At 38.2% G+C, this 24,747-nt stretch overlaps 2 protein-coding genes across 10 annotated transcripts in view; both read left to right on the top strand.

The window, feature by feature from the left end:
- myo3a (myosin IIIA) overlaps positions 1-1,625 on the top strand; it is a 77,593-nt gene extending 75,968 nt beyond the window's left edge. For all 9 annotated transcript variants that reach the window (XM_088071978.1, XM_088071980.1, XM_088071979.1 and 6 more), the window contains one exon: positions 26-1,625. In XM_088071978.1, coding sequence (XP_087928104.1) covers positions 26-140 — 115 coding nt within the window. In that variant the 3' untranslated portion in view covers positions 141-1,625. The remainder of the gene's footprint in view (positions 1-25) is intronic.
- A 1,234-nt stretch (positions 1,626-2,859) lies between these two features.
- gad2 (glutamate decarboxylase 2) lies at positions 2,860-24,381 on the top strand. Its single transcript, XM_042510311.2, has 17 exons — positions 2,860-3,011; positions 3,448-3,675; positions 3,894-3,956; positions 4,080-4,226; positions 4,832-5,065; positions 6,595-6,685; positions 7,644-7,756; positions 8,246-8,361; positions 9,194-9,273; positions 10,810-10,864; positions 11,047-11,163; positions 13,638-13,702; positions 13,796-13,874; positions 13,964-14,113; positions 14,963-15,070; positions 17,091-17,180; positions 18,711-24,381. The coding sequence occupies exons 2-17, from the start codon at positions 3,600-3,602 to the stop codon at positions 18,882-18,884; spliced, it is 1,758 nt and encodes a 585-aa protein (XP_042366245.1). The 5' UTR covers positions 2,860-3,011; positions 3,448-3,599; the 3' UTR covers positions 18,885-24,381.
- Positions 24,382-24,747: the final 366 nt, after the last annotated feature.

Here is a 24,747-nt window from a genome sequence, read left to right as displayed (position 1 = left end):
GTTCGCTGCTCTCTTCTGTCGACAGGCGCTCCGTTCCCAGGATGCCCTCCACAGAGAGTCGCACTGAGGACAATCCGTATGACTTCAGACACCTACTGAGGAAGACCTCGCAGAGACGCAGGCTCATCAAACAGTACTGAACACAAAACTGAACTTTTTCTAGCCATTTGACTACCAATCTGACAAAAACTGAGCGTGGCAGTTTATTATCATTTATCATGATCATGATCATGATATCTGATTCATCATACATATTCAAAAACTTTGAAAATGAAAAGAAAAGCACTGACTGCATTGATTATAAGTCACCACCAGTCTTATTAATCTAAACGCAGCACAGACAGAATGAAGGTAAATGTAAATAATAACATGTTAAACCCTTAAAACTGTAAATGAAGGTTTTATTTATGTAATTTATAAACTAGACAGTGCTACTTTTGCTTATTTTTGTCGTATCAATTTCCTTTCTGGTGTGTCAAATGTTGTGTTTGAGGTTTTAAACAGTAACTAGAATTGTGTAAAATATCTATAGATCGTGTAAATACAAAAGCCATGTTCTTACACTTTAATACTTTGCATTTCAATCCATTCTGAAGGAGATACCTTTCAAAAGCAAAAGCTGCTTCAGGGTTGTCACGTTGTAAGAAATGTACATTCTCTCTGTTGTAATTTCTGTTTTGTTCATTTACAATATACATTTTTTTTGGTGATATTCAATTTTTGTGACATTTGCATTGCTGCCACCATGCAACACAAAATCATGTGGAAGTGATAAGCAAGTTTTTTCTGCCTCTATGGTGGCGACAGGCGAGGCCGGACACATTATGTTTTCGGTTTGTTCGTATGAACGTATGTACATACATGCGTCTGTCCGCCCCATTCTTGTGAACGTGATAATTTAAGAAAACCTTGATGGAATCACTTGAGATTTTGCACAAACATCCACTTGGACTCAAAGATGAAGTGATTAGATTTTAGTACTCAAAGGACAAGGTCCCTGTGACCTTTCTCGTGAATGTCATATCTCAAGAATACACTGAGGGTGTTTCTTAAAATTTTGCACAAATGTTGGAGTGGACTCAAAGATGTAATCATTAAATTTTGGCGTTCAGAGGTTAAGGTCATGGCACAAATATGCATTTGGACTCAAGAATGAATGAATTAGTATCTAGTGGTTGAAGGTCGAAGCTCAAAATCATGGTGACCTTATTGAATATGTTTTTGGCCATAACTCAAGAGTTCATATGCTCAAATTCCACACAAATGTCTGATAGGATTTTATGATGAAGTTGAAATTCGCATTTATTGATTGTTGTTACAATCAGTCACAAAGCAGATCTGCGGCACCTGAGTACTTTTGCCCCTCTCCATTTCCAGCCTGCTCTCACTCCCAACTCATCAAACGCAGCCATTTTATCAGTGATTTTGTTGTTAGATACAGATGCACTTTTACAGCAGTATGATACGCACCAGGCAGCAGCAGTTGTTGACGCAGTCAAATACCGCCACTTTGTCAGTGGACATATGAATCCAATGTCACTTCATGCATTCACTTGATGAACATTTCCTGTGAAAACTAAAATTTAATTTTAAAATACACAATGTATGTAACAAGTGGAAATTGACACGATGCCCCAGAATGTCCAAAACCAACGCAGCATCATTTCAGTTGAAAACACTGTACTCCAGCAGATCTCTAGAGTTAAAAAAAAAAAGGTTAAAGATATCAGAAGGAGTAAACAGAAGCAGCTGTCTGGCGTTGATGTCAAACCAGCCCCTTGGTAAATTCCACGTGTTGTCTTTCCCCTTTTGGCTCGAGGATTTCTTTGAGATGCAACCTCTGACCTTTATGTGACATTTTGAAAGAGAGAAACCCCACAGGGGGTGTTAGTGAATCCCCAACTACACGCTGACTGCACACACTGGCACAAAAAACTACATACAGCCGAAAAAAAAAATCCAGACAAAACACAGACGGCAAGGAAGAAACCACTGACAATGTTTATTGGGGTGAATAATAACAAATTAATAATAATAATAATGTAGCTAACCTGCAGGTAATATGATTATTAATGATGGTTGCATGTGGCTTCTCCATTAGGCTAATTTCTGGTAAAATGAAATATACTGAATAACGACATGAATTATACAGCAGCCTTCTGTTTATGGTAAGTGTTTTTGAAGATTTACAAACAGCGCATTACTGTTAAAATTTGGCCATAATTTTAGAACAGTTTGTTACAATGTTTTGAAAAAGAGAACACAATAGAACTTTAAGAACACTTTTAACATCAGAGAAAAAAAAATCAAATTAAAATAGAAAAAAAAACGGTGTAAGGCCTTTACTGTAAGTCCGTACACAAATATTTCAGTATTATCATGACTTTGCCAAAGGGTTCAGTTTATTTTAATGAGTCTTTTGTGGCATTAAATGGTTGCTGGCAATTGGATCCATAAATCATAACAGATGTGGCTCAGGCTTAATGCCCGCAGGCTGAGTTTGCTCTCATTCATGTTTAAACGATAACATGTTGGATTGAAATATTGTAATCTGTGGTTGGTAATGAGTAGAATTAGGCACTGGTTTTTACTTTTAATTTTAATAATATGGATGTGTGTATATATATATATATATATATATATATATATATATATATATATATATATATATATATATATATATATATAGGGTGACAAAGTAAATAAAGTCCTGGAAAATCATAATTATATTTGCAACAAAAAAGAGATCCACAGGAACTGATCTGCCTGATTCAAGTAAATTGCAAGAAGTAAAGAAGTAACGAGTAATACATACTTTTAGAGTACCGGGCCCCACACTGACAGCAGAGAGGAGGGACTCATGCGCACTTTTTCTGTATTTGAGCCGAGTCTCCTCGCCACCCCACTGCTTCCTCCACCGGAGGCGGGCAATTAGAGCAGCCGGTCTCCAAGAAATAGGTCTGCGATCGCCGGGCGGATGAATTAGTTGGCATTCAGTGTCTGTATGGAGGGTAAGTTTGAGCGCGCAGGGGGGTCAAAATGTTGGGGATGTATGGAGTCACGACGCGCTACGCAACGCAGTTCGTCATGACTCGAAGTGAATCACGATGGGATTTCTTTAGTGACGTGAAATTTAGGTTAGATGCAATTAGGCATGGCTCGGGTGTGCAGCATATTCACCAGCAGCTGTAGCACATAGCTGCTCATCTTTTTTGTGTGTGCTTGCAGTTTATTTTTAGGATCCAAAGCAGAAATTTCCACGCACCTGAACTCTTGCACTATTTTCCATGAAGTGAGGAGCGCGCCGGTGAAGTCAAGTGCGGATTTCTGCTGGAGGACCCTGCTTTCCGCTCCGTGCACCTGTGGACGCCTGAAAAAAAAAGAGCACCGTGGACGCCTTTTGTGTTAATTTTTTTTTGTTTTCCCATACGCGTTTTTTATTTTTAGGGGCTTCCCTGCAGCACGAAGCGTGTGTCGGATGCGCGGCTGCAGCAGTCGGAGAGGTCTGGTCACATTCACATCAGCTCTGAGCAGCGCCGGGTGGTCGCGTGTGGATGGGCTCTGTCGGTCTCCGTGTCTCCAGCAGCTCCTAACTAACGATGGCATCGCAGGGTTTCTGGTCTCTCGGCGGAGATAATACGGGGGCCAACACCGGGAGTCAGAGCCCCAGCACGCGTGAGTGGCTTTTTTTTTTTGTTGTTGTCTTCGAAAGCTGGTGGACCGGGGCGCAGCTCTGTCATTCCAGCGCATTGTCTCAAAGCAGTGCGCAAAACGGGCCTGCTCTAGATGCTTTTACGCATTTTCTTGGATGCAAGAATTTTGTCTTTTGCTGTAACTTGCATGGCACTTTTTGTGCTTAAAGTTGGATTTGATTGATCTGCTCTCTCTTGCAGCCAGGGCTTGGTGCCAAGCGGCGGCCCAGAAATTATCCGGAGGAATTGGATCCAAATTATGTGGTATGTCGGAGGGAGTAGGGGGGGTTTGTGGGAAGGCGCAGCATTTCTCCATCTTTATATCTACGGCCTTGCCTTATCGACAGCGTTATTTTTAAAAAACAAAACATCCTTGCTTTTTTTAAGCGCTGCTCAATGTCGGGGAAGTGGAGAAAGCCGCCGAGCCGGCCGCCAAGCAGCCGCCGGGGACAGAAGCTGCAAGCACCTGCGGCTGCAACAAATCCTGCAACTGCACCAAAGCTGCCGTGGTCTTCTCCGACCTCTATTCAACAGGTACAAAAAGCATGCTGCAAACCTGGATATTAAACACTGCCGGACTCCCGATCGGTCTCATTGAGTCACAGTTTGGCCTTGCTTTGGATTATCGCCATTTATTCAGTGTAGAAATGCCAAAAATATTTCATTTTTTAAATGTAAGTGTTGCCATTCTTTTTAAATTAAACAAACGCAAATAATGTATGAAATGACATTTTGCAAAATCGATAAATGTCATTATTGATCCGCTTTATTCTTTGTTTCTATTCTTGACAAAATGCATATGAAAAATATGAAAAGTCTTTGGATTAAAAAAAGAAGAATCTGCATCATTTCATGTAGACTTAATAAATGCAATATTCCACAAGTTTTAGTGAATTTTTTGCATTTTTTTGGAGAGGTCACCTTCAGCAAAATGTCTTGTTCTGAAGCTGAAACTCAATTTTTAGACTTAAAATCACGCATTTTTTGCCTCGTTTTCAGGCCTGCAGGATCATTTCACAGCAACACATCTTAATATTACACGTTTTTTACGACTTTCCACAGAAATATAAATCACGAAATGTTCCCCCTGCTGCTGCGTCATTTATTTATTTATTTATTTTCTTTCTTTTTATTTACAGACCTGTTACCTGCCATGGATGGCGACACCAAAACAATGACCTTCCTGCAGGAAGTTGTGGATATTTTATTGGCCTACATCGTGGAGTCTTTCGACCGGGACACGAAAGTTATTGATTTTCATTATCCAAACGAGCTGCTTCAGATGAATAACTGGGAGCTGCAGGGCGAGCCCGCCACCCTGGATGATATCTTGATCAGCTGTCGCGCGACGCTCAAATACGCCATCAAAACAGGTCAGGCCTGCAGCCTCAAATGTTGGATGCATGCTTTGAAAAATATGATGCTTTATCTCTGACTTTTGAAATATGTTTAAACCACTTTTAGTTCAGCATATTAGGAAATATTCCCGATTTAAATCTGCATCTTTTACATAGATGTAGGCCTAAAGTCTGGCCTGCTGCATTTTGTTTGTGTGAAATAATATATTTAAAATCTTTTACAACAAAATAAATATTTGAAAACATATATGGAAAAATCTATACACCTCAGTCCTAAATTATGACACAGAAGTAACATTTAAAATTTGATGAAAATAATAAAAAATAAACATAAATTATTTTTTATCACCATTTTTATTAAGAAAATTCTCCAAAAATCAACATAGTGGGGACAGGATAAAAGAAAGGAAAGAACAGTTTGCAATCTGTTTTGAAAAATATTAAAAATAAATAATGTCTATAATAAAAATCAACCTGCAAGTTGTCTTCCTCCTCCTCCTCCTCCTCCTCCTCCTGCAGCCACCAGACCGATAAACGCAGTGACGCAGTAAATCTGGTTCACCAAGTAGGAGATAATAGGCTAATAACCAGCAGCCTTCATAGGCCAAGTCCATTATCCTCTCGTCACTGACACATGCAGGAGAAAATTTACAGTACAATACACACCCCCAAAAACAAATTCAGATATTTATTTTATAGATTTTCTCTCTTTCTTTTTTTTTTTGCAACATTTTCACTCCTTTTATCAGCTTATAAACATAAAATAAATTGCATATAACACATGACAGGACATTTTTTAGTGTTTTTAATGCACAATATTTATCAAAAATTATAACTCCTTCTATAAAGACATATTTTATATTTATTGAATGTCTTTTATTTTCATGCATTTTCTGTTTGTACACAAGCATTATGCACAGGTTTTTGACAAATGCATTACAAACAATCATAAAACTACTTTATAGGCTCCTTTTTTTCTTAATGTAATCTTTCAATAATGAAGTGTCAACATGAGCATCCTGGTGTGCGAGGGAACTTTGATTTCTTTTGATAAATTCTATTCTGTTTTATTATGCAATTTATTTTACTATTTGTTTATATACTACTGCAGTGTTAAAGTTTTACATTGCATGTTTATAATATAAAAAAGGAAAATTCAAGTGTTTAACTTGAATATTCATCATTAATCAGACAGGGTTAGCAAATATTTAGTGTTTCATGTTTTTGTTTTTAACATTCACATTTAATTTACTAATTTTCAAAGCTCCTGATGTAGCCTGTGTTATAAAACAGAGGTGGAAAAACTGTTTATACCCTCCACTAAATTCCTGCATTACCCATGCGTCACTAAATGCTTTCATTATTTCTCGAGATGAGTTACTGCAGCTGCATTTCTAACCTGCAATTAAAGCGGTGAGAAGATGACAGTTTTTGCACAAACTCAGCAGAAACACACAGAAATTTCAATTTTCCTGACACCAGATAAAAGTGCATAAACTGCAGCCATCTCACACCCTTTCCTGCCTCATTTTTTCCCTCCTCAGCCCACCCCAGGTACTTCAATCAGCTCTCTACAGGATTAGACATGGTCGGACTGGCAGCCGATTGGCTAACGTCCACCGCCAACACCAATATGTAAGTATGTGGCCCCTTGCTTCATCATGATTTTAAACGCTGATAATGATAATGACAATGAATTCCATTTCCGGCCCATCCGTATGCCGTCTGCGCGTGCTGATAGCGGCTTCTTTTTTCACTCAATCACAAATGAAAAGGGTGAAATGAAAGGCAGACCCCCTCCCACCTCTGCCTTTTATCCCTCCCCCCTCACCTCCTGTCTCCATGGGGATTCAGGGGGAGAAAATTAGCCCTGAAATTAAATTCAGACTAATCTGGAGCTAATTTTACTGTGTGTTTTTGGGGAGATAAACTCTGCAAGAGCCAGCCTTGGCAACTGTGAGGCACTGCAAAATAAGCCTGCTGTTGACACGGAGGGTTTTAAAATTACTGCCGCTAATACGCCGTGTATTAGTGGAAAAATATATCAGGAGGCACAGACTAAAAATGGACTTTTTAGAGCAGAGAGGATGATGAAAATGTGAGACTTCTGTGCAGCAGAGAGCACATTTTTGTCTTTGAAATGTGGTGGAAAAAGAAAGGGATGCTCGTACATCTGAATGAATGACTGAATGATTGATGAATAATCTTTATTTGTCATTATACACAAAGTACAATGAAATTTAGTGAGTTTCCTCTGGTCTTAAGTTAAAGATAAAGATAATAAAGGTAAAAATAAAGATAATAAAGGTAGAAATAAAGATAATAAAGGTCAAAATAAAAATAATAAAGGTTGTTCAAAAGCATCAGTGCAAATTATGATATTTTTGCCTCTTTAAAAAGCAATAAATCTACATTTTTCTCCTTCAAAAAATTTATTTATATATATTTTATCCACCTCTGCAAGAGGCATCAATTTCAACACAGAAACCTCCAATCTGCAGTGAAAAAAATGTCAGTTTAGTGGCTATTTTTCTGGAGATGAGTCACATTTTTTGTGTAACCAGCAGCATGTGATGTCCCTTGTGTAACGCAGGTTCACCTATGAGGTGGCGCCTGTCTTTGTGCTGCTGGAATACGTCACTCTGAAGAAGATGAGGGAGATCATTGGCTGGCCGGATGGGCGAGGAGATGGCATTTTTTCTCCTGGTATGTTCGGCGACGCCAATCCCACCACCCCTCTGTTTCACTGGAAATGGAACAGCCTGTGTGTGTGTGTGTGTGTGTGTGTGTGTGTGTGTGTGTGTGTGTGTGTGCTGTAATTTGCATTTTGATGATATAAATGGAACTCGTTTCAGAGCCAATTAGCATAAAATAATTTTTCCAACTCTAGCCCCCCGCCCTTCAGTCTATAATTTCTGCCACACTTTTCTGTTTGACACGTGACGAGGAGCAGTCACTGGAGAATTTGATGACAAAGGCCGTGATTGGCTCTGACACTGTGGACAGTTGGATACTGTGTCATCCCTCGATGCGCTCTTGATACGCTGTAAACAAAGGATTTTTGTTGTTTCATTATTTCAAACATGCACAGACATTTTCAGACTGTGCTCTGAAGCCCTGCATCATTCCCATGAGACGACAGCGGTTAAATCTGTGATGTGTTCTGACACTAATTGAGCGCTGTCTGTCCTCCAGGTGGTGCTATTTCTAATATGTACGCCATGCTGCTGGCTCGCTTCAAGATGTTCCCCGAAGTGAAGGAGAAAGGAATGTCATCTGTTCCCAGACTGGTGGCCTTCACATCTGAACATGTAGGCATTTATGTTTCAGCTAAATTGTCAGTGTGTGTATTTTTAATGAGCACTCATCATACTGGAAATCTTTTTAAAATGAAAAGTCAAATATCTTCAACTCATTTTGCTTTGGATGTCCTCGTTGTGTGTTTTTAAAAGGGACTTTGTGTCACTTTCACACCACCAGTGCTGATATAAAGTAGGGGGCAACTGATTGGTTTTTCAGTGCTGATATCGATGCCAATTATCCGTAGTTCATGGAATCAATAACCAATATTTAGAACCAATTTGCATTTACAATGTAAATGAAAATTTTTTGTCAATATTTAGAATTTGGACATACAGAAAGTTCCCAGCAACATTTTTTTATAACGTCAAGTAAAAATGTAAATAAAAATAAATAAATAAAAATAGCTTTCTGAGGTTTAAAAAAGTAAAAGTACCTCCAGTACGGACACTTTCCCTGCACGTTTTTGAATTAATTAAATTTATCTGCGATCATCAACCAAATGGCAAAATGCCAAATATTGGCCCCAGTAATCGGCCAGGCTGATAATCTGTTGACCCCTAGTATAAAGCTAACATTGTGTGTCTCAGACACTGGAGGAAACAAGGTGACTGTCACATTATATGTCACCTCCTTCATCTTTAAAGGATATTTAAAGGATGATTTGAAGCAAAAGAAAAACACCATTTAATATGACACAAACCTTCCAGCATCCAAGCTGTTTGAAATTTTTTATTAAATCTCATCTTTTATATATTCCCAGATGTTTTAACTCTGCCTGTAACCTGACATACAGATAGTTAAACACAGTCTCTCATTCATTTTTTCTCTGTTATCTTTCAGAGCCATTTCTCAATCAAAAAAGGTGCGGCGGCTCTCGGCATCGGGACAGAGAGTGTGATCTGCATCAAAGCAGATGAAAGGTAAAAGTCCGCTTCTCATTTCAGCAGCACAACTAAAAAGTGAAATATCAGAAGTCAGTGTCTCAATTCTAGTGGTGGAATGTAACAAAGTACACAATTTCGACAAAAATATTAAATTTGTACTCCACTATATTGATATTTACACATTTATATGACATTATAAATGTATAAATACTACTTACCATGCAGATGAAGATTTTAAAGCAATATGTGACCAGCTTAAATGGTTAAATTTCAAAGATCAAACCAGTAATTTTCAACATTTTTGGCTTGTGACACCTTAAAAAACATTAGGGAGTAGTTGAGGTCAACTTTTAGATGTCTTACCCTCTAAACTTCTCAGATTGAATGATTTAAATAACTTTAAAAGGTAGAAGAAAAAAAAATATTTCAGGAACAGTAAAAGAGCAAAGATCTGAGAAAATTTTACAAATGAAAATAGATTTCTATAGCAGAACTTAAAGGAACAGTTCACCCTCACAAATGACCATTTGTACATCAATTACTCATCCTGTGTTACAATGAATTTGTGAAGAAAACTTTGTTTTTCTCGCATGGGTTCAGTGAGCAAAGAATCCAAAAACTGAGAATATTCCTAATGAATTGAAGTCTTAGGGGTTCAAGTTTAAAAACAGCAAAGCTATATCAAAACATCAGTTTACAAACTCTCACATAACATGTGCAGTATAATCCAAGCCAAACCAATCTCATTTATCCAGTCCTGTACGCAGTACTTTCAAAACATATGCATTTTCGCTAAAATCCTACTATTTAAAACTGAACAGAAAGGGAAATGTATTTATGCTTTCTTCAGAGCCAGACTCCACTGACAAAAGCAGCAATTTTACCTCATTGAACACAGCAGCTGCTGGTCTGCAGCTGCCTCTATCAGTCAGTTAGTTTGTGTTATTGGGTGATTTTGGTGAATCCGAATTAACATTTTAAAGCATGAAAGTCACACGATAACACAAATAGACTGACAGATCAGGGCAGCTGTAGACCAGCAGCTCCTGTGTTCAGTGAGGTAAAATTACTGTTTTTGTCAATGGAGTCTGGCTTTGAAGAGAGTGTAGATAAGTTTCACCTCAAATTCAGTTCCCTGTTGGAAAGGTCTGTCTGTTTGGGAAGTACTGAGCGTACAACTGGATAAATGAGACTTGGATTATGCTGCATGAGATGTGTGTGAGTTTGTAAAGATATGTTTTGATATGGTTTTGCTGTTGTTGAACTTGGACCCCTATGACTTCAATTCATCAAGAATTTTCTCCGTTTTTGGATTCTTCGCTCCCCAAAGAGTGCAAGAAAAATTCAACATAAAACAGTTTAAATTGTATACAGTACTGTTGGTCATTTTGGCAGATGAAGTTTTCCTTTAATTAAGAATTTGAATGCAGGACTTTTATTTGTAATGGTGTATTTTATATATTGCTTTATTGGTTCTTTTACATGAGTAAATGATCTCAAAAGTTCTTTCTACCGTTGATGAATTCACAAATAACTCGATAAGCAGCTGAAGTTTGTTTTTTTCCTTCGCAGTGGTAAAATGATCCCGGCCGACCTTGAGAGGAGAATACTGGAGGCGAAACAGAAGGTAATGAGATACACATTAATAACAGCTATAAATACTGCAGATATTACTTCATACAGCCATAATACAGCCAAAATACAACATCATTTTGTTATCCCGTCAAGTGAAACTGCACTAATAATGAAAGATATTGCCACTATTATTACTGCTTTGTGTGCAATCATTTCCTGTTTGTGCCTCTGCAGGGCTTTGTTCCTTTCTTTGTCAGTGCAACTGCTGGAACGACAGTGTACGGAGCCTTTGACCCGCTCATCGCCATTTCTGACATCTGCAAAAAGTACAGCATCTGGATGCACGTAGACGTGAGTTAAAAAACCTTTTTGTTTTGAATCTGCATAAACCTCTGACTCATTTAACACTTCACCCAAAATGTCGGCAGTGCACAACATCTCTGCACAGTGGGGAGGAACACAGGGAGCTCACCAGTGAGTTTGACAAATCTATTATGTCTGTCTCGCCTCTAACTGCTTGCGGTTGACCCAGATAGGAGCCAGCCATTTCCTATCTAACACTGGGGATTAGAAAAACTGGAACAGAGGCTGTAAATCATCTCCTCCCCTGACTTTGCCATCATGGGCCCTCTCACTGAAGGAACTCTATCTATTAATGAAGGTGATTTAGTCCTGACAGGGGGACACCTCTATTAAGAGGCATAAATGGCCTTATCTATCATCCCTCAACTGGCTGAGATGAGAAAAAACAACATCCAGCTTGGAGTGTTGTGGCACCTGCTGCTTTTGTTGGAGTACGTGCTTTTGCAGATGCAGTTACCCGTGAAATAAATGTGTTTGGTGGCCTTCTTAAAGAGTCTCAGTGGGAAACATTATGAGGCCGGGAAATCCAGAAATGCTTGCAAAAGCATCCGTAAGACCTGCTGACATTTAGACCTTATATTGAAAGCTGGTAGTGATACCAGTGTTTAGAGTGAAGCTTATATAAGTAGGGAAAATGGGCTTACCGGCTACAGTGATCTGGAGGAGGAACCTTTAAATGCGTGCAAGATAAGGGTTAGTTTTGTTGTAGGTCTATAGAGAGCGGTATTAGCATTTTTGAGGTGGACAGTACTAATATCATACAACTGAACCCTTTGAGACCTGGGCAAATTCGATGGTTTGATTTCTTTCAAAAACATGGGGAGAAGGCAACTGTACAATACAAGTCCCAAAAAATAGCAAGAAAATAGAGAAAAGTTACAAGAAAATGACCTGAAAACGAGCAATAAATAAAGTTAAAAGACAAAAACAAACAAGCACATAACCAGGAAAAATCATTGTTAATTTCTTTCTGTAAAATAACTTTGAATATATAATTACAATGATTATAAATGTAGTTACCTAGTTTTTGATCATTTTTATTTTTTAATTTGATAATTCTCCCCCTATTTTTAAACACATTTTTAGGACATTTTCTTCATCACATGTTACTAATTTCTTGCCAAGTTGGTCATTGCCTTTTTTATGTTTGTTTTGGGTTTTTTTTTCTAAAGAAATTAAACCAGTTTGCTCAAGTTTCAGTGTGTTAAATAGCTTGTGAAAGGCTTCTGAATGGAGCACAAGCACCAGGTTTTAAGGGGTTAAAGGGACAGCTCTTCCCCAAAACAAATGCACACACTTCTCTTCTCTTACCTAGGATTGAACTAGATTGCATTCAACTTGTGATGGTCCAAGCACCAAACCTGGCTACTCAAGATAATTCAGACTTTGTTTTAAACAGTTTCATGTAGGAACTATTTTCTCTCTACCAAACTACACCCGCCAACTGTAGCGCTACACAGAAACCCTGGTCTCACCACCAACTCGTCAAATACTGATGCTTTGTCAGTGGCTCTTGGTGTCAGATACTGATACATCAAATCACCCTGTAGTGGTGGTATTACACACGTCAGGCAGCAGCATTTTCTGACTAGTAACAGTCATAGTCTAAAGAACAGGAAAGACACCAAGTGGGAGGGGAGGTGGATGGGTCAAACAAACTCCAGACTTTCACCCTGGCACACTACTGTCCAAATCCAATGGAAAACCAAAACTCAATTAAATTATTTTAATAGGAATGAACTGTGTAGTTTGTGTGATGTCACATTATGTAACAGACATACTCAGACACCAAGTTAGAGGAAACATTTGTCGCCACACCACCACCTCAGAGTATCTATCAGCATATTTATAAAATATGTTTATAAAGTGTACTTTATAAACATATTTTACTATCAAGCCATGTTTCAGAGAGTGATTATATTGGGTTTATGCAAGACCACAAAGGCACAAGACTTCTAACATTAAAATGATTTTCAATCCTTTAATATCATCTAGTTGGAAGTCCAGTACTTATCTGAGTAAAAGAGTTCAGACATAAACTAGAAGTAGAACTGAAGATATGAGGCAATTTTGTCAAGGTTGTTGAGAAATAAGTTATTAATTGCACTTCAACAGACATTTAAACATGACAAGGTTTTTTAAAGGTTGGGGAACTTCCGAGAATCAGATCTTTAAAAGAGCACCCAAACTCAGAGCAGCAGAGACTCAGATATTCCGTCTTTTCGCCTTAAAAACCTGGATACTACATTTTCCATAATGCAATGTGTTTTCAGTTGTTAGATCTGCAACACCTGGTTGAATCTGAAGCTTGAAGAGGCTCCTCCAGAGCAACAGAAGACCTTAAACTTAACAGTTTTCACAGGCTGAATAATGAATTAAGTGCATTTAAACTGAGTGAAGTGTTCTTTCATTAATAAGAATATGAACTTAAATGTTGTTTTGTTATCTTTGTGTCCCGTCAGGGTGCGTGGGGAGGAAGTCTGCTCATGTCCCGGAGACACAGGTGGAAGCTGGACGGAGTTGAGAGGCAAGTAAAAAAGAAATTAGGGTGTGAACACAAACTGACGAGAAGCTAACAAGCATTTGAAGTAATGCTCTGCACTGTTTTTTCTCCCTGAAGAGCCAATTCAGTAACATGGAACCCACACAAGATGATGTCCGTCCCTCTGCAATGTTCGGCCCTGCTGGTCAGAGAGGAGGTATGCCTCATCCTCACATACACATGTGAATATTTGGTTTTTTTTGTTCACTTGGGGGGATTGTAAACATGCCGGGTGTGTTTTCGCAGGGTCTGATGCAGAACTGCAACCAGATGCACGCCTGCTACCTGTTCCAGCAGGACAAACACTACGACCTTTCCTACGACACCGGGGACAAAGCGCTGCAGTGCGGACGCCACGTGGACATCTTCAAGCTGTGGCTCATGTGGAGAGCTAAGGTCAGGACACACAAACATGAACATTTGCTCTATTGCTCGTATTTGTGTGCAGTTCTTTGAAAAATAGATGAATTTTGGTACCTATGTTTGGCCGTCTATGAACGGGCCATCCTCTCCTGGCACTTGTTTATTTTACTGAAAAAGCTTGGATGCTTTTTTGACTTATTTACAGTCAGAACACAAGAAAAATTCCCATTGTGAATTAAATTATTTTTTAATTGTGAATTTGAAAAATGGTCTGCAGGCCTCTTGGCATCCTATTGTAAGACTGCCTTCTTCCAGCCTTAACTTTAAAGGTTAGATTTCGTTTTCTCAGTTTTGTTTTCGCAGTGTTTTTTTGTAATGTGTATAATGCTTTGTCGTGGTGTAAAACTTTGACAAAGTTAAATATTTACCTATTTTAACTGGAGTAAAACCATAAACCACAGGATGTCTACAGGTCTAGAAAAAGTGTTACATTTTTCTGACATTATATGTGCATGTCAGATGTGTAATTGTCCAGAGACTGAATTAAATTTAAAAAATTGGATCATCTTATTAAAAAGTTGACAAAGTTCACAAAAATATCAGAAAAACTCATTTCAGATGTAATATTTAAAGGAAATGTTCAGCTCATTATGAATTCAAATGGCTCATTTTGCATTTACTATCTTGATTAATTGGACTGTTTATCAGCTGTTCTGCACTGTTATTGTTTTGCTTTGAATACAAAATGAAATATCCATAAAATGTGTCAATTATTTGGGGGTGGTCTGTTTACTTGATAATAGAAAAGGAAAAAGTTTGTGAATCACAGGTTAAAAATTAATGTTTCAGAACTAACAAGATGAAATATTGTTTCTTGGACAGGGCACCATCGGGTTCGAGGCGCAGATTGACAAGTGCTTGGAGCTGTCAGAGTACCTCTACAACAAGATCAAGGACAGAGAAGGATACGAGATGGTCTTTGACGGGAAAGTACGTCCACATTTAACTCTCCGCTCTGATAATTCATCCGCAGCCACATAATCAGGGAAAAGCAGCTAACATTAGTCGTTTCTTTTACCTCGGTGTGTTCGGGGTCATTATGGCTGACTTGATTGACGCACCGTGTGCTCCTGCTTTGTGTTGGATGAATGCCATTTTTACCTCAAGCTGCAAGTATAATGTGCTGCTATTATGTTTAATGAATAGCATAACAGCCTGTAATTGCTCATATGCATATGAATGGAACGGCGTCTGAAATATCCACCGAGGAAAACTACAACAGCACAAACATATGTGGGTCGGACGGGGCTATTAAGCTGAAAACTGTTTTATGAAAAGGGGTGCTCGGACACCCAGAGTCACTTTTAGTGAAAGCTCTTTCATGTTTCAAGCCTTATTGTTTTCCTGCTGAGCCACAAAAAGGCTTAGAGCATCATAACCCAGAGGGTGGTGGGGAAAAAGCCAACTCCTCTGGGCATCGGCCCAGGTGCTCACTTGTCTGTACCTCCCATTGAGCCATTACATCAATCTGATGTTGAATATACTGCGGTCGAACCAGCGCGGCTGTATAAATGAGGCTGGTGCGCATGGCTAGTCAGCTGTTAGTAATGAATGCTTTTCCTCTGGCAGGCTGCTCCAGCACGGCTTCAGATGCCAAAAAATAGAGCTGTGTGGCTTTCAGACATATAGAGAGTATCTGAGGAGGCGGCAGGCTACCTGTCTGATGCCAGGAACACCTAATGGATTTTCTTTTTGAGCTGTGGGAAGCCATTTTCAAACACAGTCTGCTTTAGATCAGACAAATGGATGGTTTAATTCAGTGCTTTTTATCATGTAGGATTTCAGGTACCAATGACTGGTGAATATGTGCATATACTGCATATCTATATATGTATAAATGTAAAGTAGAGGTCTATCAGGGTCCCAGTGGACCCTTAAAAAGTCTTACAAGGCATTGAATTCATTAATCCAAACATAAGGCCTTAAATTGTATTAAAATGTCTTAAATCGATCTGTCAGAAGTCTGGAAAATGTATTTTTGTTATTATATCTGTATTTATTTATTTATATAGCACCTGTACAAGCAGTTGTTCATAAAGTACTTTGACAGACAACGCAAAGGCAGGAACTCAGGGAATAATAAAATAAACATCTACAAACATGCCAAACAGAGAAAGGTCCAGAACAGTCAAACAAAAATGCACAAACAAAAAGTGCATAAAAAAGGTCGACAAGAATAAAGCAAATAAAAGGAGTAAAACAGGCAGATTGCAAAAGGCAGTTTAAAGTAAAGTACGTTTTAGAAAATGTAAGAATAAATACAATAAAAGATGATAAAAATAATATAGGTAATAATAACACGACATCACATCAGTTGTGATAAAACAAAGATAAGATAAAAACACATGAATAAGAGATAGATAAATAGATAAAAGGATATAAGAAGGAGACAGTACAGATAAATAGAATAAGAGCAGCAAAATGAATAGAGGAAGAGAGATAAAAAAATGAATAAATAAGTAAATAGATAGGGGTAAACGAAGTTGAAGTTGCATTTTTTAAAAAAAGTTATACTTTGTTACAATAAACATTCAGTTTTGGTTATTTTATAATTTAGTCTCTGCTGATGAGAATGTTTCCTCTGGGAGGCGCCAAAGACAAGAAATGTTCAAATTCTACATACATATTTTAATAGTGGATTTTTTATTTTTATTTTTATTTTTAATTTTAGTGAATGCAAACATTTTATCAAAAACGGTATTAATAGGCTACGCATAAAGACAGAAATTTAGACAAGCCCAAACAAGACAGGACAAAACAGGACAATAAGTAAATAAATTAATGAATGAATAAATAAATAAACACAACAGTAGCTAAAAGTAAGTAACTAAAGACATAAATAAGAAGACAGAATTTTTTTGTTTATGATGCTGAATTAATCCAGAGCCCTGCAGTGAGTGTGTGTCAGTTTATTCCTCTCATCTCTCGTCTCCTCTGTGTGTTCCCACAGCCTCAGCACACCAACGTCTGCTTCTGGTACCTCCCTCCTGGGATCCGCTACATGGAGGACAAAGAGGAGAAAAAGAAACACTTGCACAAGGTGAGTGAGCGCAGATAAGAAGCCTGACTGTAATATCTCCCGAAAACACCTCTCACTGCACCTCTCGTTTGCCCTACAAGCCTGTCGTTCCTATCCAGCATGACCATCGCAAGTCCTCCTCATTAGTGGACGTCCACTTCTGCTCAGGATTATAAAAATACTTTGCCATGCACCAGAGCTATACTTAGTAAACTGTCTTAAAATAGGATCGGCTGTCACAGAGGGACGGAGGGAGTGAGAGTATTCAGTGAGCTAAAGTGGCGGTCATTCAGAGGATCCCACAGCAGCAGAGGCTGCTAATTGACAATTAGGACAAACAGATGGTGTACGTGACGGCCATACAAAGAGCTCTCTCTCTCTCTCTCTCTGTGAAACCATTCACTATAAATTGTCACACACATCAGATGGAGAGATTTCCTTTTGTTTTCCAAAGTTTGAAAAAAACACCGTGGATACGCCTCGCTGAAACCGAGTGTTTGGACAGCTCGCTCTGTTTCCACACACTCCGACACCGAGATTGAGGGATGATGTAATGTTGAGGGAAAAGGGGCTTTTCCTCAATTTCCACTTAATGATTACTTCTATAGGATAACTGGAAAATTGTCAAAAGACTGATTTGACGGAAAACTGCAGCTGCTGATTGATTATTTTACAGAAACTGCAGCGGGACACCTGCAAGAGATTTAGAAGGAATGATTATGTGATGAGAGCTTCAGTGCTGACCACAGATCTGCAGCGTTTATACACTGTAAGCCCCGAGGTGAAGGAAGTATCCAAACCCTTAACTGGAGTCAAAGTTACAGCACCACATTATAAAAAGACATTGTTATAAGTTGTGCATTTGAAATTCTTGTTGAGTAAAAGTGAAAAACTATTACCAACAAAATGTTCTTAGAAACCTGGATCAACATCAGATTTCTTGTGCTGCGTTGAGACGCATTACACAAAAATTAAAGTCCTTTAAACGGGAGAAACTATACTACATGCTAAGTAGATTATGTCGATGATTGTCAGCAATATTGATTTTTATATAGGTTTTTTTTTGTGCAGTGAAGTACACTTGTATTGTTCTACACACAAAGAATCAAACTTAATATTTGTGTGTTTAAATATTTTTATCACAGACTGTGTATGGTTAAAAAAGGAGTGACACTCAGCATTTTCAAACTTTTTAAATCTTTAGGAGTTTTAATATTAAAGAGGACTGCTATGCTCATTTTCGTACTTGTATTTTGGGTTTCTATTGTTTACATGCTTTTCAGAGTAACAGAGTGTTCAGAACAGTTTGAAGCCTGGGATTTTTGCTTACATTTATGCACCTTATTATTTAAAAACTTTGGACACTTTTCATATAAAAATCTGACAATGTAACATCATGTTTGACAGAAAACAAGGAAAAGCATAATAGGTCCCATTTATGAAAAACATACTCACCTGCCCAAATAGACCAAATCAATAGAGTGACAGAAATCTCGTCTGTATCTCCTGTGATGCAGAATTAATTCCTGCTGTATTTACTGGATCTTTCAGGTGGCTCCGGTGATAAAAGCCAGGATGATGGAGTACGGGACAACCATGGTCAGCTACCAGCCACAAGGAGACAAGGTCAACTTTTTCCGCATGGTGATCTCGAATCCCGCCGCAACCTTCGAGGACATCGACTTTCTTATTGAGGAGATTGAACGACTCGGCCAGGATCTATAAAACTCATCTCACCAAGTCCTCCTGTACTTTTCCCCCTTGACGGATGAATTGTTTGTCGTGAATGTACTGGTAAACTTTTTCTTTTCTCTCTCTCTTTCCTCCAAAGTCACATATTTAAGAGTATATTTGAGAAAAAAAAGATCTACAGATATATCCATATATTATGTATTGTAGCTTTGCTGTGGACTGACTGGGTCCAAAGCTATGTAAAAGTGCTTCTGTCTGCCTTTCCTATAGTGTAGTCCACCCCAGAGTAGTGTAAGTGATGTAACTTTATATGTACTTTTTGTGATATGAAATGCTTGTGCAATAGGTCGATGAGGAAGAGTTTATTTTTTAATCATTTCTCATTTGCCGAGTATGTTGTTAAGTGCCAAACGTGGTTGTGTTCTATTGTAACTTTACATTTTAAACTTCTGGTTTAAAACTAAAAAAAAAAAGAAGCACTTCACCTTACCTCAGCTTAATCAACTGCCTTTACATCTGCACATCGTACTCCAAGCAGTGATTTGGGTAAATATTATCTTAACTGGTGATGTACAGCAGCACCAGCACGTTAATGAGTATCCCAACCAGATCAGACCATCTTAGGAATTTGGAAAAATGTACAAAAGAAAGCATTTTCATCAAAATTACACAACAGCAAAGCATTTATGAAGGCATATCATTTCATTGTGCATCTCATCAGCCTTTGACAGTTTGGTCCGCAGCTGATGACGCTAATTTATTATCGCTGCTTGGTACTTCTAACACTTTGTACTCTTTTTACACACACTTCTTTCTAGTATATTTAAGGTGTAAAAGGCTTGTTAAACCAATTTTGTTTGATGTCACCACCCACATACACATATCAGAATGGGTACCATTTCCAACCTGGCTGCGTGTTTAGCTGTGCTGAGTGTGCTCTACATGTTGTAATCATACAAAATGAGAATAATCAACATTTAAGAGGTCACATAAAGTTAGAATCCTTAAAAATGTCTTTATTTCAAACCCTATTTTTGCTACAATTAATTGCCAACAATTATTTAGCCATCTAAAGTCAGTTTAATTGCCTATCTTTATATTATTTTTAATCGTAAGTGGTGGGGTCCGCCACCACTTGGAATTCAAGTTGCATAGCAATGCTGAAGGGGAATTTTTATTTGACCTTATGGAGCAAATTCAAATTTAAGACTGTTGTCTTTTTTGGGTGGGGAATATAGTGTGTGGGAGGCAAGGCTAGATTAGCTACTGGGAAAAGTGGGCAACTGCCAAGGGGTCAAAGCCCCGAGCTCACTGCATGCCAACTGGTTTTGGTCATTTGATGCACTAGAAATTTGCCAAAGCAAAGAACAATATCAGCAGGCCCTGCATTGTTAACTAATCAACGCTAAACCTTGTCTTATGAAGGGACCCTATGTATGAAAGCTGAGAACCTCCATGCTTGTAATTATTTTTCTAATAACATTTTCTTGAGATTACAACTTAATCGTTTTGGTATCTCCAGATATCAAAGCTTGCTTTCTCATGATAATGGGCAAATTTCTCAAGATAATTTATTTTGAGATCACTGGATAATTATAGAGAACTCAAAAATCAGTGTCCTGTTCTGCCTTCAAAATCACAGGGACACAATACAGTTTCCGACAAATATACAGTATAGTCTGGTGCGTCATTTTCAGCAATATTTTTTGGCTTAAATCAGCTTCTACAGTAGTATAGATGCCATCTATGCATGCTGACATGGCACTCCTGATCCGCAAATCCTTTCTTTTCCAACGGTTTGATTATCTCCTTATCTCAAGATGACAGAGCAAATTTTCTCTAGATAATGAAATAATTAATTTGTGATCTTGAGATAACAGTGATAAATTACAAGCATGGCTCTTCTTGGGTGATGTACCTATGTCAAAGTCTTTAGACTTTTACTATTTAGTTTTTATTGGGCTTACATGATGCATATTGCTTATAAAATTGTATTTGATCAGACTGGCACAAACTAATACATAATAAGTATTCCGATATAGTGCTGGTTGCAGTAGACTTTGTGGGAACTTTGGGTTTTTTTAAGGCCAATGCATGACAGTCAGTATCAACTGAGGCCACTGCTTCACAATCTCCTTCGGCCGTTAACCACAGGTGTCTCTAGAAATTAGCCAGGCATTCAATTTTAAGGATTTTAACTTTGAAAATGTTCAATCTCTCATATACAGTACCATAACAAGAGAGCCTATTTGTCAGTGGTGTTTTTGGGTGAGCACTTAAAGAAAGATGGAGGATCTTAAGAGAACTGGGAACAGGGCGATAAAGGTGTTATGGGAACTTCACCAGACTTGCAGCTACTGCATACCTGACATCACTTGCACTAAATCATCGGGGGAGGAGGAAACATCCCTTATTAGCATTGCAACTGAGATTTCTTTATTCATTCACAAGCAATATTCGAGTGTGGGTCCAATCTGTATACCCTGCAAATATATCAAAAGTAACGGTGAATTCAAGTGTACAGTAGTTAATGATAATCAAGTTTGCTACTAGTTAGCAAAAACATAAACATGCTTATTGTAGGCGGGTTAGCCGATGGAACGTGAACCCTGAAAAACGAACAGAGGTTCTGTAGCATTTTCATTAGAACAAGTTAGAAAAGCACAATTGCTCAACACGGTCGCTCAGTGTACAATCACTTTTGATCATAGATTGTAAATAGTATTTCAAGATGTCCTAAGTACATATATTTGTGTATACATAAGTGTATATAAGACATATAACCAGAGACTATTTGTGAGGTAAAGTTATTCATATTTTCTCTATCTCCAATATAGATTACCTGTATTTTCATCCTGTTTGTCCAAAAGGCTTTTTTCCTGTGTGTATGTACGTATGTCAGATACTTGACTTGGTTTGTGACTCTTCTAGCTATTTCAAAGAAAAACATGTTTCAGGGACTGGCTTTAAAGAAATTGACAGATTTCACCTTGAAATACTAACGAGTCTTGCTCAGAGACTCCGGTGTTTGGATTTTAAACGAATATGCAAAGCCATTTTGACTCTGAAGCCCTGTGTTTTTTTGTGCACAAGTGAATACTTGACGGTATGTGCCAATGTGTACCTTAGTGTGTTTGTAACTGTGTTGCCTTAGTATAAATTTGCCAGTATTGTCTAGTTTCCCTCCAAAGGGGAGGTTGTGCACTTTAGAGTATACACATGACCTAATAACGTGCAATGTCCAATGGTTGTTCATAAGTTGATGTTTAAAAAAATTACTCAAAAATGTAACTTAAGCTCTTTGGTCTGAATGTGACATGAATCAAGGGCCTGTTCGAAGTTTTAAGCATTTACTTTTTTGTTTTATAGATCTTATAAAAGTTTTACTGTCTTAACATCCCAACAGAGATTAGCCTAGAGTTTAACATACTTTTAAGAGTTATTTATCCTACTTTTGTTGTACCCCGATTGAAAATGGCATACACACTGTGACACAGACAACATCAGATTTATTACAGCGACACAGGAATCTCACTGTGGTGGTCTTGGACAATCTGATCTCGTAGAAATATGTGAAATGACCATGACATCTTAACACAGCATTATGTGGTGGCATGTAATGTGTTATCATGTGTCGGTGTTACATTGAATTCTTAGACCCATCAGAATCTGTGACCCAGCACCTAAATCCTAAAGACAGATTCATAGTTAACACGTCCGTGTGTCTGTTAAGGTTCGCTTTCGTCCACTTTGCATAAATGTCTTCACCCAAGTCTGCGATGGTTCCCACAGACCCCTAGGCGACATCCACGGGCAGCCCATTTTTTGTAAGCATGCAGACACCAGCCATTGCATGATGTTGTTGAACCAGGGCGTAAGTGTGTCAACTATGACAAAGGATCCTTTTTGATTTTCCATTTGCATTGTTTGCATGGTGCCAGCATGCAATTTTAGCACATTTTGTGCCACCACCATCACATAATGCGGTGCTAACAGTCTGTGGTCATTTCAGGTATTTCTGTGAGACCAGGTTGATCTTGGAAAGGCAGACATTTTCTTCTCTTGCTGCTGCTGCTGCTAGACTTGCTTCCTTTGCACGTGCATGCGATGCCTTGCCTATCCAGCTTGTTTGATATTTCCTATATATCTATTTCTATATATACATATATATACATATATACAGTAAGTGTAGCTCCTGTAATTAGCTTTAGTGTCCGATGTATAGCTTTAGCCTGTAGAATAGTGCACTGTCGCTCTAGCCTTTACATGTGATTCTGTGTCTTGGGCTTCCTGTAAAGTTTCTCCGTGCCGCAAGCATGCTAACCTCGCCTAGCATTGTAATCCTCTCCGCGCTTGATCTGACTATCTCTATCCTCTGTCTTTCTTCTTCTTGCTTGAAGACTGTCGCAGCTCCGAACGTAGAGTTATATATCTATGTGTGTAGTCCCTCAGCATGTCTCTCTGAAAGCTCCTATCTGCTCTGCACCTGTACGACCTTTTTCTCTCTTTCTCTTCTGCTTCGCCCTCTGGTAGCAGTGACGACGTATCCTCGCGCTTTCCTCTAATGTTCCTGGGCTGCCCGCTGTCGTTCTGTTCTGCGTGTCTGAGGCAGTGTGTTGACTCGTGTCATGGTGCCATAACGTCACTGTTCATTATTTTTAAATTTTCTTTTACTAAGGCTCTTGACTCTACGGGATGTATGAGAAACAGAATCAATAGGATTTAGACTTGATTGTCCAAAAACTTGTCCAATGCAAGTGTTGTTAGCCTTTAACACAGAATTATAGAGAAAATATACCCTGGTTTCTTGATTACAGGAAATATTGTTTGTTTAGGAGAACAATTAAAATCCCTAGTACTCAGAGTGCAGTTCACTTTCACTAAATATGGTACAATTTTGAATCATATACTCTGCAAACTGCTGTGCTAGCTTCTCTCAAACATTCATTTGTCCTGGACTATATGTTACTATTGGGAAAATAGAAATAAATATTGTCAAAACAAACATTTTGGGGATTTTCTTTTATTTTTTCTTTCTTGTTTTTTCTGAGACATACAGTAACATTTCCAAGTGCTTCATACTGTGGGTCAAAAGCATGGTGTTACGTGAACAGGGGAGTTTTATTTGTTACATAAACTGGTGAGTGAGTCCTTGAACAGAAAAAGTTAGGTATGAAAAGAGCCACTTTGACTAAGGTAAGGGTGTATCAGTGGTGCCTGTGCATCATTGGTCATGTTTATGTCATCTTTTTCTAACCTCTCAATCTATAAATTGATACATAGCAGCCCATCAGCACAGAGAGAGGGGCTGTAATCATTGCCTATAGCAGCAAGGTTTCTAGATTATGTGTTCATGATGTTATTTCTCCTCTTACATGTAGTGAAATGTATCAGTCTTAATTGTTTGATGTGAGTTGCAGAGTGTTGGTGATAACAGCTGCAGAGATGTCTGCCTTCTCTCCTATATAAATGAACTAGATAGCACTCTGCTTGTGGCACTCAAAGCACCAAAAAAAAAAAAAATGAAAAACTCAACATTTGATCCAAGCACTAACCTCCAAGGCTTAAATATGAAGCTATAATATGGAAGTGCCAAAAATTGCAGTTCATCAAATGGCCACTTGAGACTGAAAAAAAACCAGAATAAATCCCATCATAAAAATGCCCTATTTTACAACAGAAATAAATAAATGTGTTTACCACAAAAAACATCCTGTGGCCCGATGCTGCATGTTATCCCCTCTCTGCCCCTTTCACATTTAATCTGTTCTGTCAATAAAGGCAAAAAACCCAAATATTATGTATGTATTCTGTTTCTGTTTTTAAGTCATTTCTCCACTGGTGTATTATAGTGACGTCAATGGCGCAGAAAGCAGAAAAAGCTCAATTTCAGGGT

Source organism: Plectropomus leopardus, chromosome 21 (assembly GCF_026936395.1).
Source record: "Plectropomus leopardus strain MGB_pleo_1.0 chromosome 21, ASM2693639v1, whole genome shotgun sequence".
Lineage (NCBI taxonomy): Eukaryota > Metazoa > Chordata > Actinopteri > Perciformes > Serranidae > Plectropomus > Plectropomus leopardus.
The sequence above is the reverse complement of the archived record's forward strand: the minus strand, read 5'-3'. Positions and strand labels throughout refer to the sequence as shown.